Source organism: Hypoxylon fragiforme (genome assembly GCF_022984875.1).
Source record: "Hypoxylon fragiforme strain CBS 206.31 chromosome Unknown GGS25scaffold_6, whole genome shotgun sequence".
Lineage (NCBI taxonomy): Eukaryota > Fungi > Ascomycota > Sordariomycetes > Xylariales > Hypoxylaceae > Hypoxylon > Hypoxylon fragiforme.
The window spans coordinates 1418996-1435561 of record NW_026054761.1 but is presented as its reverse complement, the minus strand read 5'-3'; the positions used below and the strand labels follow the sequence as shown (position 1 = coordinate 1435561).

The 16566-nt window shown below is 50.2% G+C and overlaps 7 protein-coding genes across 7 annotated transcripts; 3 read left to right on the top strand and 4 right to left on the bottom strand.

Annotated features, from left to right (window-relative positions):
- Positions 1-566: 566 nt before the first annotated feature.
- GGS25DRAFT_323783 (uncharacterized protein) lies at positions 567-1973 on the bottom strand. The gene has a single exon (XM_049257849.1). It carries the CDS (start codon positions 1885-1887, stop codon positions 736-738), a length of 1152 nt encoding a protein of 383 aa, XP_049115633.1. The 5' UTR covers positions 1888-1973; the 3' UTR covers positions 567-735.
- Positions 1974-2473: 500 nt separating this feature from the next.
- Positions 2474-5446, top strand: GGS25DRAFT_494891 (Nonaspanin). Its single transcript, XM_049261396.1, has 2 exons — positions 2474-4869; positions 4926-5446. The coding sequence occupies exons 1-2, from the start codon at positions 2985-2987 to the stop codon at positions 4991-4993; spliced, it is 1953 nt and encodes a 650-aa protein (XP_049115632.1). The 5' UTR covers positions 2474-2984; the 3' UTR covers positions 4994-5446.
- Positions 5447-5457: 11 nt separating this feature from the next.
- On the bottom strand, positions 5458-7113 carry GGS25DRAFT_323746 (uncharacterized protein). The gene is made up of 2 exons (XM_049257847.1): positions 6834-7113; positions 5458-6775 (listed from the first exon to the last, which is right to left on the bottom strand). The coding sequence occupies exons 1-2, from the start codon at positions 6979-6981 to the stop codon at positions 5874-5876; spliced, it is 1050 nt and encodes a 349-aa protein (XP_049115631.1). The 5' UTR covers positions 6982-7113; the 3' UTR covers positions 5458-5873.
- Positions 7114-7231: 118 nt separating this feature from the next.
- GGS25DRAFT_494887 (ubiquinol-cytochrome-c reductase complex subunit-domain-containing protein) lies at positions 7232-8276 on the top strand. Its single transcript, XM_049261395.1, has 5 exons — positions 7232-7353; positions 7463-7515; positions 7685-7738; positions 7857-8004; positions 8081-8276. The coding sequence occupies exons 1-5, from the start codon at positions 7342-7344 to the stop codon at positions 8087-8089; spliced, it is 276 nt and encodes a 91-aa protein (XP_049115630.1). The 5' UTR covers positions 7232-7341; the 3' UTR covers positions 8090-8276.
- GGS25DRAFT_494886 (FMN-linked oxidoreductase) lies at positions 8277-10400 on the bottom strand. The gene has a single exon (XM_049261394.1). It carries the CDS (start codon positions 10156-10158, stop codon positions 8557-8559), a length of 1602 nt encoding a protein of 533 aa, XP_049115629.1. The 5' UTR covers positions 10159-10400; the 3' UTR covers positions 8277-8556.
- Positions 10401-10545: 145 nt separating this feature from the next.
- GGS25DRAFT_494885 (glycosyltransferase family 59 protein) lies at positions 10546-12948 on the top strand. The gene is made up of 5 exons (XM_049261393.1): positions 10546-10979; positions 11038-11126; positions 11182-11750; positions 11796-11936; positions 11991-12948. The coding sequence occupies exons 1-5, from the start codon at positions 10764-10766 to the stop codon at positions 12902-12904; spliced, it is 1929 nt and encodes a 642-aa protein (XP_049115628.1). The 5' UTR covers positions 10546-10763; the 3' UTR covers positions 12905-12948.
- Positions 12949-13708: 760 nt separating this feature from the next.
- Positions 13709-14572, bottom strand: GGS25DRAFT_323662 (uncharacterized protein). The gene has a single exon (XM_049257846.1). The coding sequence runs from the start codon at positions 14296-14298 to the stop codon at positions 13810-13812; it is 489 nt and encodes a 162-aa protein (XP_049115627.1). The 5' UTR covers positions 14299-14572; the 3' UTR covers positions 13709-13809.
- Between the last annotated feature and the right edge of the window lie 1994 nt (positions 14573-16566).

Here is a 16566-nt window from a genome sequence, read left to right as displayed (position 1 = left end):
ACACGTCGGATACGATCTTCAAAGATTACATGGTATTCAAACATGACCCGAATTCTACATATCATTCCCCCTTTAACTGGGAACCCCGTTGTGATGATTCATGCGTCTCCCACCACTACAAGCGATATAGTACCGGCTCTCTTAATGTTTCAGCTCAACTCGACGAATTGAAGAACCACGCTTGGGAGTCCTCCGATACTAAGGACCGGCATTCATATGGCGGACCCTATGATGTGGCAGATCTTGTTCAAGACATTCCTGTGGATAATTCAACAATACCAAATGCAACGCCCGTCATCGCTAATGGTCGTGTGCGAAGCAGTTCCGTTGATCGCATTTTGCAGTTTGATGGGAACGGCGCCGACGCTGAATATCCCATACAACATGCCGTCACATAAGGCGTCGTCGCACAATGATTCGGAAAGCGCGGTGTGGAGTGTACGGTTATGGATATCATAGATTTTTGGCTTGGTGGTATCATTCGGTGAAGAAGTATTGGAAGGTTACTTAAAATACATCATCGATTCATAAGTTAAGACCATGACCAGAGCATAGGACGTTATTAGACAGCTGGAATCAGCGATGGGAGATCCATTGTATAGCTGTAGTGCGCACTTATGAACCGAATTAGAGCTCGCGAGTATGTGCCCGAATTGCTAGTTGGGATTATGTATCTTTAGATAGACCATAAAACGAGATGGGTAGTTAGGGTATATTAAATGAGCCATAATCGTATCAACGTTTGCCTCTGTCTCTACGGCCGCCTTCCATGACCTTTACACGCTTGTTGAACCTGTCGCCTATCTCCTTCGTGCTCTCGCTGTGGCCGCTTTGACGGTTGCTGTCGGCGGTATCCCAGCCTCGCTTGCGACTCTTGTCCAGCAGCGCCTTCGTCCCGCGGCCACCGCCCTCCTTGCGCCGCGTCATGCGCTCGATGCGATCGACCCCCTCACCCAGGTCGCGCCAATCCTCACCGCCGAAGCTCATCTTGTTGGTGCGGCCCTCGGCCTTGTTGCGCTGCGCGCGGTCCTTCTTGCTCTCCTTAGGCAGGCGCACGAAGTTCGACTCCTCGTAGTCGCGGCGCCGGTCCTCCTCGCGCCGCTCCGTCGCCGTCTTGATCTTGCGACCGCCCGACACGACGTTCGTGCCGATGCTGGGCTCAGCGAGCGGAACGACCGAGAGCTCGTTTGAGATGAACTCGTCCATCGTCGCGGACTTCATCTGTCGCCGGTCATCGCGGTCGCGACCCTGTTGCCGGTCGCCGGTGGGCATCACGGTGGGCGTGATCTTGGGAGGGCGGTAGGCGCCGGTCTTGTCTTGCGTTGCGGCGGCGGCGGCCATGCCGACGGCTTGAGAGGGCGGCGCGAAGTTGCCGAAGCTGGGGGCGTATTGCTTGGCGGAGATACCTGAGGGTGTTTTGCGCGGGCCGTCATCTTCGTCGTCGCTCTCCCCGGAAGCTGAGTCGGAGTCGGATCCTACACCGGCCTCGGCGTCCTTTATGGCTTGCGCGGCGATGCGATCGGCGTCGTCGGCGGCGCGCAGGATCTTGTCCAGCTGGAACTGGAGCTTCTCCTCGAGGGGACGGATGCCTTTGTCGAGGTACAGGCGCAGCTCAACTAGCTTCTTTACCACGGTATCGGACAGATCTGCCTCGTCTCCGTCTTCCGCGTCCTGGGACTTTCCATTCTTCGCATTGCGGATCTTGAGCAAGATGAGAAAGACGAGGTTCTGGAGGTAGGAGAGGAGAAGCTCGTTTTTCACGTCGAGAAGGGATACGCCATCTTTGGTGGGCTCGATGCCGGAAATCTTGGGGGCGGCTTCGGAGGCAGAGGTAAGGGAGTTTGTCAATGAGTCGAGCAAAGCTGGTAAAGAGGCCGGAACAGCCATATTTGCTGTTTGATATGTGCTGTTGGGAGCAAATGGTTGAAGACTCCAAAAAGAATGAAAGAAAAAAAAATTAATAAATCTTTTTTTAGTTGCGCGATAACGATAAGATCCATGAGCGTGCTAAGGCAATGATCCTGGTAGAGTTTCAACGTTGGTGGCCCTATCCGCTGCAGCCGCAAACATTGGATCCCAGTCTAACTACTACTAGTAGTAATGTTGCATGTAGTTAAACTACATCACGTAACGAGGTAAAGGCGCATTTCTATGTACAGTACCGTACTTACATGTATCGCATCTGTTGCTCATTGACGGATAATACTTTAATGTTGCCGACTGGCTGACTAATGACTGGATAACCAACATCATAGCAATATCTTGATGATCGCTGCTTTGAAATAACTACTGGATTTATTATGCATCATACATAGTACTAGGTACTACATGACATTAACTACATGTAACTACGACAAGCCACAGCATTGAACCTGTAGGCTCCCTAGCCAAGCTAATCTAGGCTTAAAGCAGCATGGTTAAGTATTAAAGTATTGATTTACTCCGAGTGCCAGGTATGACAAGACAGACCAACCAAACCATAGTTATCAACTTTATTCTCATTTTCATATTTCATATTTATGTATTAACCTACCACTATCCTAGTAGGACAATAACTACCCGTGAAAACGGAAACCATCGTTGAAGCTTAATTAACCCCGTTAAACGACGCGCGCAACCATTATCATTCTTGAAACGGTACTTCACTTACCTCACTTATCATATTCGCCCCCGTAGCGTTCTAACGCTCTCTTAACTTCGGCTTCGGCTTCAACATAACTATTGCTATTACTACTAGATACTAAAGCTATAGCAACACATCGAACTCAGCAACCAACACCGAAGAGCCTTTGTGCTCCTATGATTGATTGGCTTCGAGTCCCAATCCTGCGCCTTTCTGTCATACGTAAGTCCTACTACTACGGTAATAATAATATCAATTTCCGTGTCCTATTCACCTTCTTTGTCGATCTATACTCGTCTTATCTGATAAAATTTGGTTGACATGTATAAAAAGTTCGATGTCATAAATACAATTTTTCACGATGAAGACCACAAGTTTTGCGCCCCCGACGGCGTTATGTTCTGCGCTGCTAGCTCTACCGCAGCTAGCTGCCGCCTTCTACCTCCCCGGAGTCGCGCCCACGTCATATAAAGAAGGCGACCGTGTCCCCCTTTACGTCAACAGCATCAAACCCGTCGCTGCTCAAGATGCTCTCCTTCACTCCGTCATGTCTTACGATTACTATACCCCACACTTTCGCTTCTGCCAGCCCGAAGGCGGTCCCTCTTACGTGTCCGAAAGTCTTGGGAGCATCCTGTTTGGCGACCGGATCATGACCTCGCCGTTTGAGCTTAACATGAACAAGAACGAAACATGCAAGAAACTTTGCAGCTCTTCTTACGACCAGCCGGCCGCACGTTTTGTCAACAAACGCATCACACAGGGCTACGCGTTAAATTGGTTGGTGGACGGATTACCTGCTGGCCAGAACCTCCTAGATGACCTCACCGGAACAACTTTTTACAGCCCAGGCTTCGCTATGGGTAGCCACTCTAGTGCGGATCCTGGATACGAAAGCCCAACTTTCTTCAATAACCACTACGACATCCTTATCGAATATCACAAAGTGAGTGGAAAGACGGACCAATTAAGGGTTGTAGGCGTCATCGTCCAACCCAGTTCCAAAGCATACAAAGACGATAATCTTGACTGCTACGACAACCAAACACCACCTGTTTTCCTCGCGGAGGATGAGAATGCCGAAACCGAGGTCACCTTTACCTACAGTGTCTTCTGGACTGAGTCGCCAACTGCCTGGGCTACCCGATGGGATAAATACTTACATGTCTTCGACCCCAAGATCCATTGGTTCTCCCTTGTTAATTCCGCAGTTGTTGTCATCTTTCTGACTGTCACTGTGACGTCTGTTTTGTTCCGGGCTTTGAAAAAGGATATTGCTAGATACAACCGACTCGACCAGATCAACTTGGACGATCTTTCAGGCACGTCAGCTCTAGAAGATGGCGTACAGGAAGACTCTGGCTGGAAGTTGGTGCACGGAGACGTGTTTCGAACTCCGTCTCGCCCTCTACTCCTTTCCGTTTTCCTCGGGAATGGCGCTCAACTGTTCGTCATGACAGGGTTCACCATCTGCTTCGCGCTGTTAGGTTTCTTGTCGCCGTCAAACCGCGGCTCTTTGGGGAGTATTATGATTATCCTCTATACCCTTCTTAGCTTTGTCGGTGGCTATGTCTCTGCCAGAGTCTACAAGTCGCTGAATGGCGAGCAATGGAAGTTAAATATTGGATTGACTCCTCTCCTGGTTCCTGGCATCGTCTTCACCACCTTCTTCTTCCTGAACCTTTTCCTTTGGGCTAATGGAGCTGCCGGGGCCGTTCCATTTACTACCATGTTGGTCATTATTGGTATATGGTTTATCATTTCAATCCCCCTATCCATCGCTGGCTCCTGGCTTGGATTCCGTGCTGCAGCTATCGAGCCCCCTGTCCGAACAAACCAGATCCCGCGGCAAATACCTCCTGCTACAACTTACCTGAAGCCAATTCCCAGCATGCTACTTGTTGGTATTCTGCCCTTCGGTGCTATATTCGTCGAACTTTACTTCATTATGAGCTCGATCTGGTTCAGCAAGATTTACTACATGTTCGGCTTCCTTTTCCTCTGCTATGGCCTCATGATCATTACCTGCGCTGCAGTCACGGTTCTTATGGTGTACTTCCTGCTATGCGCCGAAAATTACCATTGGCAATGGCGGTCCTTCCTCGCCGCGGGCATGAGCGCGGGCTATATCTTTGTCAATGCCCTAATATACCTGATCAGCAAGCTTTCTCTGGGCGGCTTATCCGGTACTGTTTTGTATATCGGATACAGCGCTCTGCTGTCATTCCTTTTCTTCATCCTGACAGGTATGTTAGCCAGGTGATTCTCCCATTTCGCACACTCTACTAACACTCCGCTATAGGGTCCATTGGATTCTTCTCAAGTTGGTGGTTCGTGCAGAAGATTTACAAATCCATCAAAATCGACTGAACAATACAAGTGTCGAGAAGGGAAAAAAGGGGCCAGGAGGTATTCCTAGAGGCGGCAACACACCCCCTCCCGCTTTTTGTACTATAAATACAAACGAGCCACCACCTTCGCGGTATCGTTTATTACTCCATCGACGGGAGTGGGAATGAAAGAGGAGACGAGAAGTTATATCTTGATGAGTTAGTTGCATAGAGTGTGGCGGTTCTGCAAAGTAACCATAAAAAACGGGGCCGACGTTTTTTCTCTTGGAAGGCGTTTAAATGATGTCTCCTTTTTCCCCTTCCATCTTCCAGGGTGACGGTGCTTTGCCCTTATGCTTGAGATGGCTCATGTAGAAATACTAAAAATGAACGGAATGGTTCCTACATAAAAAGTATCTACCTATCTATACTAATGCTATTACGTTAGACGCCTACCTACCTGGGCAATTGCTTGATTACTACAAATTTAGGTAGGTAGATGCTGTTTCCCCCGCAAATGTGCGTGAATGTAACTAAGGCACCTAACCTAGGCTATTAGGTTGGAGGCTTGGACATGAAGTTCGCGTTGTTATGTGGCGTTGCAGGCGATGAGGCAAGCAGGTATCTTTGATGTAATTCTCAACAGCACTTCTACCAATCTTAGGCAAGTACATAGTAGACATGTACCTATAATTCTAAGTAGGTGTTGCGCAGGTGCTTGGGATATTAAAAGCTTCTGATAGCAACCCCTATTCAGTGCAAGCCCCCCCTTCCAACAAATCCAATCTTGGAGCTGTCGAACACCTACCTAGTCATGCTGGATTTTGATACAATGACAACGGCATCCATGAATAGCTCCTTGTCTACACGAGTAGGTGCCTATCTGGATAGATGCCTGGGTAGATAGCTCATCCATCCACTCATTCATCGTCGTCGTCGTCGTCATCATCCGCCATAAACTGGAACTGCTTCTTCTCGCCTGTCGGCGACGCGCTTATAGCTCCGCCAGTCACGGTACTTCCTCCCGCCGCCCCAGCCCCCGCAGCACCAGCAGCACCAGCAACCCCTCCAATCGCCGTCGTGACGCTCCCGCGCCGCCAAGCCTCGCTCTGCTCTCTCTCCCTCTCCCTCTCGGCCCTGGCCCTCGCCTGCTCTTCCCGTGCGCGACGCTCTCTTTCCTCGCGCTCTTCGGCTTCTCGCTTCTCTTCCTCCTCGCGCTCCTTGCGCAGCTTCTCCTGCTCCGGGTCGTAGTTCTCGGCGTCGATGCCCTGCTCGGAGATGAAGGCCAGCGAGGCGAGCGCGCCCTTGCGCACCTGGTCTTCGTTGGGCCATGGGATGAACTCGAGCCCGGCTTGCGGGTTTAGGTGCCATTGGATGTCTTCGGGGAGGTTGGCGGTGTTGGTGCTGAGGGAGACGGCGGGTGTGGCGCCGGCTTGTTGTTGTTGCGCCTGAGAGGTGGTGGGGTCGTGCTGTTGTTGCTGGGTACCATTTGCGGGGGTGGAGGCGCCGTTGGGCGTCCCGCTAGCTGGTGTGGTGGCAGCAGTTGTCTCGGCTCCGCCGTTGCTCTCGGTTTGGATCTCGATGGGGGTGCTGATGGCAGGGGGCATCGTGGTCTTGCTGATGCGACGTCCGTAGGCGAGCATCTCGTCGTAGTTGATATCGTAGGTAGGAACATCGCTAGGGAAGACGGTGGCGCGGGCGCTGACGAGCTCCTTGCGGGTGTTGGCTAGCAGGCGCAAGGTATCCTTGATCTGGGTGTCGAGGCCTGCGGTGGTGGCGCGAAGGTGGAGGATGCGGCGATAGTTGGATTGGTGTACTTGCACTAGGATAGACAGTCAGGTTTATAGAATAAAAAAGAATAAAATATAAGATTCACATACGCTTTCGCAATCCTTCTTGGAGCGCGATATCGGCAAGACCAAGCTCATCGACTTGGGACACTGAGGGATGATATTTAGAGATCGAGTCGACGAGCGTGCCTAGCGCTTTCTCGACCCGATCAAACCCGGCATCCAGCTGCTTTTCCATTTTTGCCAGTGCATGGGCGTATGGGAGTGAGTTATCTGAAAATGAGATTCATAGGAGCGAGCAGGAAGGTAAAGAGAAGTTAGTTAAGGTGAGTGAGGTGAATGTAAAACTCAAGTACCTAGGTACCTAACCTAGGTACCTAAGCAATTGTTCAAACTTTCCGAGGTCAGATTTGATCTAATGTGGCTTATTACGTGGCTAAGCAGGAACCGGGATCGCCCGAGACTCGATCAACCAATTGGGCGCTGCACTTTACTCACTTCACTTAATGAATCTTGCGCTCAAAAAAATCAATTATCACCAGATACCCAGTCCTGCCATTGAACTCTCCACTTTCCACTTCATACACTGCAAGTGAAGATGGTTTTCCAAGTATGATAAGCCCCAGCTGTCTATATTCTAGGCCCTGCGCATTCCTCTGCTTCTGCTCACTTGCGAAGCACGCCCAAGAAAGATCATAGCTAACCCGAGACCACCACAGACTCCCATCCGACGACTAAACTACCCGGCCTACAAGAGCCCCTACGGACCTAAGTGAGTGCTACACCGAATAAATACAACAGCCCGATCGATCTCCTCAAGCATACCTTCTTCCACACGAACAATATGAACCTTGGCGTACGGGAAGACTATGCGTCGCGGGGCATCTTCCCACCCACGAAGTCATTCGAGGCACATAACTGACCGCGGAATCAACGAATAGGTACCACTACCAACCGAACATCGCAGGATGGACCGTCAAGGAATTCGCCAATCTGTAAGCACCACCCACGAAACTCTTCCCTCCCTCCTGACCTGCCTACCAACCCACGACAAAAAGAAACAGCACTTGAAGAGAAATAAATCGTTTACTAACATCACGAACCCCAACACAGCGGCTTTAAAGCCGGCGCTTTCGGCGGCGTCGCCTTCTTCGCCCTCATCTTTTACGCCTCGGGCATCCCCCGCGTAAAGAAGGACATCCTACAAAAGATTCCCATCATCGGCGAGCACTTCGTCACGGTGATCCCGCCATCCGATAACGTGAGTCTCTCTTATACCTACCTACCTAGGTACACACCTCGTCCTACGAAAGATACTAATAAAGCCCCCCGGACAGCCCTTCTAAATAACCAGCCATCACTGCCCAGTATTGTTTTCGTACCAGTGACAGTTGGGTGGAATTCGGGGTGTAGAAAGCAGCAAGGCGCGCGATATAGAACTTCAACTTCCGCATTTTGATTCTGTAACAAAAGGAAGAAAGAAAAAAGAAAGCATCACCGCATAAACCGAATAGATTTTTGTTGAACCACAGTCATCATAATTTCGTTTGGTCGTTCTTCTATCTCTAACGTAAACTCTACCGTATGCCATGCTATGCTTATGACCCTTTTCTCTCTCCCCCCTTTTTTTTTTGGTTTGAGTAACTTCCAAGGTTGACTTGACTTGGGCCACCCCTCATCTATGAATTTTGTCTATCGTGGTTTGGTATGGTGATGATACAAATGCTCGTGCGTGCGTGCTTGTCCACAGACCGAATCTCATACGAAAACTTCCTTCCTGCCCCCTTTTTTTATTTTTACTTTTACGTATCTTCTATAATACCTTCTCCTCAATACCCTTTCCCACGCCCACGCCCACTTCCCCCTTCATCTCGCTCTTCATGCGCGTAATCGTACCCGCGCCACCGTACACTAGACCCGTATACACCATGGCAATACTAGCCCCCGCATTCAGCACCTCCAGGGCTTGACGGCCGTTCGTGATGCCGCCCGTAGCAAAGATGACCTTGGGCTCGGACGTGGGTTTGGTGGAGCTAGTCTTCAGCTCGGTCTCGGAGAACCCAGTGATGGTGCCTTCGAGAGCCGTGATACTCGCATCCACGGCCTCGTCGGCAGCGATCTTCTCCGTCCGGGGGGATCGGAACGACTGGCCGTCCAGCATCTTGCGGTACCGCCTGACGAGGTCCACGGTGCGGTCGAACATCATCGGGCCCGAGTATCCACCCGTCTCCGTCATGGTGGCCTGCTCCTTGGAGGTGAGTCTGATTCTGGGCGGGATGAGCCCGGTGCGCTTCTTCGTGGTGTTCCCGACGATGACGCCGTCGACGCCGCTCGACCACACCGCCTGCACGATGCCCTCGATCTGGGTATCCTCCTCCTCGTCGGGCGAGACCTTGACCATCACCTTGGGCTTCTGCTTCCGCTCCGCCCTCTGCGCCTCATCGACCACCGCGCTCAGTATCCGCGTCAGGGGCTCGACGGCCTGGAGATCGCGCAGGCCGGGCGTGTTGGGGCTGCTAACGTTGACGACGAGGACATCCGCGTACGGCGCGAGCCGCCTCACGCAGTACACGTAGTCGCGCTTCACGGCCTCGACGTCGCGCTCGTCCGTCTCCTTGTTCTTCGCGATCTGCACCAGCAGCAGGCGCCCCGGCAACAGGCTGCCCGGCGGCACGTTGGCCTCGCCGTTCAGCACCCTTGCTTCGTCCAGGCCGACCGTCTTCGCGTACCGCCTCACACGTTCCCGCAGCCGCATCGCCATGTCGTCGGCGCCCCGCGAGTTCAGCCCGTACCGGTTGATCAGGCCGTCGAGCGTCGGGATGCGGAACATGCGGGGCTTGGGGTTGCCCTCCTGCGGGCGGGGCGTGCACCCGCCTACCTCGACAACGGCGGCGCCGAGGGCAAACAGGGCGTCGGGGATGTCGGCGTGCTTGTCGAGGCCGGCGGATATGCCGATGGGATTGGCGAGCCGGGAGCCGAACACGGAGATGGATATATCTGGGCCGGCGGATGAGGAGGAGGAGAATCGCTCACGCGGGTGGAAGCCAATGTTGTACAGGTTCTTCATGGCGGATACGGAGACGTTGTGCGCTTCCTCGGCGTCCGGGTACAGGAAACGCAGCGCCCGCGGCACGACATAGCGGTGGACGAATGCGCGGGTGTCGGTGGCGTAGACGAAGACTACGTAGCCGGATACTGCGAGCGAAGTCGTGTAGAAGAGCGTTCTTAACCCTGAACCCGTGGAGGAATTTGTAGAAGACGTGGATGAGGAGGCGGCTGAAGAGGAAGCATGGCGAGTAGCAGTTCGGGTATAAAGCTGTAGATGCTGTGTTGTTGGAATTCGTTTAGAGGCAAATAATGGGTTGTTAGTTGGTGAGGTGAATAAACGCCTGGTTATTCGATGTGAAGAAGCCATTGCGACGGGTTGGCGATGGGCATAGTAGCCCTCAATGCCGTGTAGTTGCGGTTACGATATAAGTGATTCAAGTTGGTATCGATCATTTACCAGCTGGTGATTATGTACATACGAATACACTACTATCGACATACAACTTGGAACTTGGAAAGGACCAAAGGTGAAAGTCATTGAACATTGATCGTTGAAACTTTCCAAACCCTGGAGGTTAGTGTAGTAGTACAATCCTTGTTTAGTGGGCGCTACTCACAGGGGCCCAACGGTTCGTCACTTTTTTCTAATTTATGGGTCTGGGGCACATTTGCAGATGAAGACCGGTCCGTCAAAGAAGGTCGGCAGGTGACTTACTTTGAACTTGTACAAAGTACACGTACATCGCGCATGCATGTGTACTACCTACATGTAAGTTACTACTGTAGGATACATAAATTCAATACTTCGTACTTTACTTACACACATGCGCCTACACACAGTAGCAGTCTACGTGGTAGCAATACTCCTACCAGACATATTTCCCCCTTTCTTCTCATTCATGGATTAATTCTTTCACTTGAGGCTACATTCATTCGAAAGTACCAAGTACTTACCTACCTACCTGGTATCAAATGGCTTCCAGGCTGGGACTGGATCCGTCCTTCATTCTCCAGCTTACACGCTACGGCCTCGTATCTACAATCTTTTACTTCTCCACGGTCCGCAACAATACAACTCCAACACCTCGACACATTCCCTATACGATATTTCTGTGTTTAGTAACTATTGGGCTACTTGCTCGTCAATGGCTTTCTTTAGTGACTCAGCACGCCCCGGAGCCTTACCTGGTATGAGTGGCCTTCCTCACCTTGCTCTCATTAGCATCATTGTCTAATTCAAAAGCAGGATGAAGTGTTCCATATCCCTCAAGCTCAGGTGTACTGTGATGGCAAATATGCCGTGTGGGATGACAAAATCACCACGCCCCCTGGCCTGTTAGTTGTGTCAAACATTTTCCCAAGTCAAACAGCAAAGTTAACAATCATGAAGCTATGCCTTGACAATACTGGCGAACACATTAAGCGCCTTTCCGTGCTCTGTTTACCACCTCCGGCTATTCAACGTAGAGGTCATCTCCTATCTCTCTCTAGTGGCCACCATATGTAAAGCCCGGCTTGAGAGATCCAAATCAGGAGAGGCGCAATCGTCACACTCTTGCTCGGCTTATTCCATTTGGACCGGAATTAATGTTGCTCTGTTTCCTGTTCTGTTCTTCTTCTCTGGCCTATACTACACGGATATCATTTCGACATTCGTCGTTTTGCTCGCTTACGCGAACCATTTGGGCCGAGTGAGTCAAGCTAAAACATCATTCGCTAACGATGTCTATACCATTATCCTTGGCCTTCTGGCTCTATGCATGAGACAGACCAACATCTTCTGGGTCGTCGTCTACATGGGTGGCCAGGAAGTCGTCCATAGCATCAAAGCAATAAGGCCCAAGTCTGTTGTGCCTACCCCGGCCTTTGCTACCTTATCGGCGCAGATCAGGTTCTATGCTTGGAGATACTCGCTTGGTGAAATCCATGACCCTCCTGCGGGCCTGTCGAATCCAATTGGTACGTCTTGTAACTCGTTATTCGGTACTCCCGCTAATGATATAGATTTGGTTTTATGCGTCGTCAGTATTAGCGTCGCAACTCTTCGCCACCTCTTCACAATCGTGCGACGACAAATCTGGCCACACCTAGTCATTTTTGGCGCCTTTGTCGGCTTCGTTGCCTGGAATGGAGGCGTTGTCCTAGGTAAGCTTTAATGATATGTCATCATGGAAGTATTAGACATTAACTTAAGAATAGGGGACAAATCGAATCATGTGGCAACGCTGCACCTGGCCCAGATGTTGTACATCTGGCCATTATTCGCCTTCTTCTCCGCGCCCCTTTTTATCCCAACCCTCCTGAATCTCGCCACACGGCTCCTTCGAATCTTCAAGGGCCCAACTACATCACCGAAAGGCCCAACTACATCACCGAAAGCCCCTACCACAAAGGGCAATTCGGGCAAAGCAGCCCAACTGGACCAATCCAACGCGCTCAAAGTATTCAACTACCTCGGGTCAAGCCACAAAACCCACACCATCCTCATCCTCTTAGGATCTCTCGTGGCCGCATCGCTAATCGCACACATCAACACCATCATCCATCCCTTCACCCTCGCCGACAACCGGCACTACATGTTCTATGTCTTCCGGTATACCATCCTCCGGGCCTGGTGGGTCCGGTATGCGCTTGTCCCAGCGTACGTCGTCTGCGGATGGCTCTGCTGGACCACTCTGACTTTCCAATACCCTTCTTCCTCCTCTACCACAACCTCCACGTCCACCAAACCACAACCAGCCCACCCCTCCGATTCAACAACAACAACAACCCCACCTCCCACTTCTTCCTCTTCCTCTTCCTCCTCCCTCCTCATTCTCCTCCTCTCAACATCCCTCTCCCTCATCACCGCCCCCCTCGTCGAGCCACGGTACTTTATCCTCCCCTGGGTCCTCTGGCGTCTCCAAGTCCCCCCTCCTGCCTCTTCCTCAAACTCAAACTCAAAACCAGCACCAACACAAGCTCTGCCGTACCTCGTCCCCGCGCTCGAGACAACCTGGTTCCTGCTCATCAACGCAGCGACCATGTACATCTTCGTGACGCGCCCCTTCTACTGGCGGACGCCCGACGGGGAGCTGGCGGATGGGGGCAGGGTGCAGAGGTTCATGTGGTGATGTGTGTAAGTATGTAAGTCATATATATATATATATATAATATAGTGCCTACCTACGTGCTCAAGAGACGCAAGTCACAAAAACAAATAATACAAGCACTTCCCTCAACTTCCGGGTACTTTTAGTATCGATCGATCATCTACTTGTTTGTTTGTTTGTTTGTTATTTTCATAGTCTACTACTACTACTACTACCTAGACATACGCGCGTAGGTAGGTAGGTAGGTACCTAACTAAAGTAAGAGAAGAAAAAAAGAATATTAGGAATATATACCTAAATCTCTTCTTATTACGCAAGACTCGCATACTAGGTATGCAGCGAATATGTCAAAGTCGTCGCGATTCCCTGGGGATACCATGCAGTATATTTTTCAAATGTCAATGTACCTCGGGTAGGTTGTCATTGATGTAGTGTTATTGTCGTGTGGTGAGTGGAGATGGTGCTATAAAACGGTAGAATCCTAGCTCTCTATACTGAGGTTGGTTGTGTTCAACCTCCTTCCTGCCTTCCTTCCTGTCTTTCTTTATCTTCTTTTCCCGCTTCCTCCCCGAGTTAAGTTGATTTATTTTTGTGTGCTCGCCGGCATGCTCACTTCGAAAATATAAATCCCAAGCTACGCCATGCCAACGCCGTTCCTCAATAACAAGCCGTAAAACGCCGTGCAGTGTAAAGTCAGCGCCTATGTCGCATGCCTCCATTCCCATAAATCCTATTCCATCCTATTTGTAGGTCCTCCTATACGCGGGAAAGGTAACCTTAGATCCTACAAGATCCTTTTGCCGTTTCCAATCCTAAGTCTAGATGACTTCCCAATTCAACGGGCAATATCGCATTCGTTGTATCCAATGGGCTGCCGTTTAATAATCATCATTCTTCCAGCCACATGGCTAGCGCGAAAGGGGCCATCATAGGCTCAGTCTATCCAGGCTTAGTCGATCCTGACTCCGAACTCTCTTTACGACGCCCAACTTAAAGAAGCGTTCGTCGCCTCCGGCTGTCCGACCTCCGATATACCACTTATCAGCGCCTAGCACTTCACGGAAGCCTTCACTACTGCTATCACTACCCCGCCGACGACCGGACCCTGGTATCGGCATGCCCGGACGATGTGGCTGTGGGGAGTGGTGATGTCTATGCGGTGGCGACTGTATCGGCAGTTGGTTCATGACACCTCCTGTGCGCTGCGTTGTTTGTTGCTGGGGCGTCGATGATTGGCTCTGAGAATGCGAGTGTGAGGACGACGACATGGACCGGGCACCGGAAGTCGATGGACTCGATGACGGTTGTGTTGTATGCTTGTTCGGTTGTGATGAAGCTGACAGGGCCGGAGGTGTCTGTTGCCGAAAAGCGGCGAGGAAGGATGAGAGAAAGAATGGACGTTGAGAGGAAGGCATCTCGGTGTGTATTGCGGTTAATGTCGTGGGGTGAGTTGTACCGCAATTATGAATGTTAGAGTGGTGAATAGAATAGAATAGTCTAAGACCACAGTACGTTGATGTGTTGATCAAGTAGAAGGGATTGGTAATGATGTGGATATGTCTATTGGTACAACTTGTAGTTGTTTTGAAATCGCTCGGTCGTACGGACGGTAAATAGGATATATCTCAGGATGGCCGAGGATATAGACTACAGGGGAGTGGTGCTCTTGTGGTGCTCTTGTGGTACCCTTTTATGTGTCGCTTTGGATCCTACGGCGACCGGCGCTTAATGCTAATTCGATTCAATGGAAGCAGGTGAAAAATATGACAAGCGATCCTCCGTTATATCTAACCCAAGATCAGTATCTAGGTACGTCAGGTTGATGATGGCCAGTGGATGGCCAGTGAATGATGATGACGATGATGGTAGGAGTTGGTTATTGGTTGAAGATGAAAAATAAGACGATGAATATAGGTATTGTACTATTTGTTATCTTGTGCCTAACATTGAAGGGATCCAAAGTTATGAGTCGGGTGTGGTGTTGTGGATCGAATATATGAAAGCGTTCACTGACTGGTGCTTCATTTGTGCGAGGTAGAAAATCAGAAAATCAGAAAATCCTGACGTCGAAGCCGATTGCATGCAAACAAAAGCCATGCATGTGCACTAATACCTCTGAATTGTACCTTCTGTACCTAGGAAATTGCAAGTCAACCTGGAAGTTCAAGGATTCTGTTCAACCCCTCGGCCAATCCCGGGTAACGACTTATCCCAACCGCGACCGCCGACCGGTAACCATTACTCATGTCAATGTACTTCACAGGTGGGGTTTCTTAGTCTTTAGAAATGGAGGGGTTTTGATAGGCTCTAACTACAGGGGGGCTTGTGCGTTGCCAACTGTATGTACAGCATGTACAGCTTGCACTTGCCCTGTAAATCCTAGGCTTGTTACCTAGTAGGTACCTAGTGACAAGTGTACGTCGTGTGTAGGTAGGCAGCTGCTAGGCACTTTGTTAGGCTTGTTACACTCAATAACTGGGGCTACACGGAAACTTTACCTTGGGAAATGGATCCATGGATGGATCACTTTTAGTGCCGTTACCCACCCACTCCAGCCACTAGGGCTACAGAGAAATAAGAAACAACGTTCGATTATGTACATCTTCAAAAGTACGTACATAGTACATTAGTACATACATATACCTAGTAGTAAATCGCCGATCTTAAAGTTCCAGTCCAGCTTCAATGCTCCTTTCCAGTCTTTCAAGCTGCAACTGCACGTTTCCTTCCCGTTCATATGTGCGTACTTACCCTACCCTACCTATTAGGTACATTCCTTGTAGTGCATTATGTAATGCATAGTATTATGTACATACACAATACTTATTAAGTTATCGCAGTTAGTTAATCCATCTCATCTGCATGTGGCTCCCAGTGTCCACCCCCTTTTCCCCTATTCCCCAGCTCTCCTATTCCTTCTATCCTCCTATCCGCTTTTCCTACCTCGGAACTCCCCATACTTCCCCAGATTCTTCCACTCTTCATTCCCCCCTACCTTCTATGCTAGCCCGGATTGTCAGCATCGATCGAATGATTCCTCATTCCCGTACTCGGCGATCACTGACCTTCCCTTCAATCTACAATTGGCAGCCCCTTGCGGGGTCGTCCCCGATTAAGACTTATCGTGCCGTGTAAAATAGGATTATCTAGAACTTCATGGGATGATAAAATCAGCTCTGATTATCAGCATACCATCGAGCCTTATCCACCTTCATGTTCGCGTCTACTATGTCAGCAAACTCATGTGTACTACTAATAGTAGTAAGCCTGAGAGCTAAAGGGGGTAGCAGCCGCAACAGAGGGTTACTTGCAACGCCGTGACGAGCTGCCAACTTCGTAACGCTTTTCCGTGAGACTACCACAGGCTTATAGTTTGATGATGATAAGCATCATACAGCAAGCAAAGGCAAAATCAAGTTTGTGACAAATGTAAATTCACCTCTTTACAAGCACGTATTGAAGTAGTAGCAGCCACCAACGGTAGCTTGCATGAAAATGGATACCTCTAGCCGCGTCTATCCAAAGCATGTCTACTACGTACCAGCTGGTAGGTGCTAGGTACCCCAGATAGGTGTCTACCCTAGGTAGTTACTACGCAACCTACATGTAAGCTAGTCAGCGTGCATGCATATCTGAACTTCACTACCGTGGAGCCGGCGAGAAGATGTTTCTATGTGATCCTA

Excerpts from the sequence above, each read along its gene's own strand:
- GGS25DRAFT_323783 (XM_049257849.1), bottom strand. The coding sequence starts at position 1,887 with ATGGCTGTTCCGGCCTCTTTACCAGCTTTGCTCGACTCATTGACAAAC.
- GGS25DRAFT_494891 (XM_049261396.1), top strand. The coding sequence starts at position 2,985 with ATGAAGACCACAAGTTTTGCGCCCCCGACGGCGTTATGTTCTGCGCTG. Across the intron at positions 4,870-4,925 it reads CCTTTTCTTCATCCTGACAG|GGTCCATTGGATTCTTCTCA; the intron begins GTATGTTAGCCA and ends ACTCCGCTATAG.
- GGS25DRAFT_323746 (XM_049257847.1), bottom strand. The coding sequence starts at position 6,981 with ATGGAAAAGCAGCTGGATGCCGGGTTTGATCGGGTCGAGAAAGCGCTA. Across the intron at positions 6,776-6,833 it reads CCAAGAAGGATTGCGAAAGC|TGCAAGTACACCAATCCAAC; the intron begins GTATGTGAATCT and ends TGTCTATCCTAG.
- GGS25DRAFT_494887 (XM_049261395.1), top strand. Across the intron at positions 7,516-7,684 it reads AAGAGCCCCTACGGACCTAA|GTACCACTACCAACCGAACA; the intron begins GTGAGTGCTACA and ends ATCAACGAATAG. Across the intron at positions 7,739-7,856 it reads GTCAAGGAATTCGCCAATCT|CGGCTTTAAAGCCGGCGCTT; the intron begins GTAAGCACCACC and ends ACCCCAACACAG.
- GGS25DRAFT_494886 (XM_049261394.1), bottom strand. The coding sequence starts at position 10,158 with ATGGCTTCTTCACATCGAATAACCAGGCGTTTATTCACCTCACCAACT.
- GGS25DRAFT_494885 (XM_049261393.1), top strand. The coding sequence starts at position 10,764 with ATGGCTTCCAGGCTGGGACTGGATCCGTCCTTCATTCTCCAGCTTACA. Across the intron at positions 11,751-11,795 it reads GGGCCTGTCGAATCCAATTG|ATTTGGTTTTATGCGTCGTC; the intron begins GTACGTCTTGTA and ends CTAATGATATAG. Across the intron at positions 11,937-11,990 it reads GAATGGAGGCGTTGTCCTAG|GGGACAAATCGAATCATGTG; the intron begins GTAAGCTTTAAT and ends ACTTAAGAATAG.
- GGS25DRAFT_323662 (XM_049257846.1), bottom strand. The coding sequence starts at position 14,298 with ATGCCTTCCTCTCAACGTCCATTCTTTCTCTCATCCTTCCTCGCCGCT.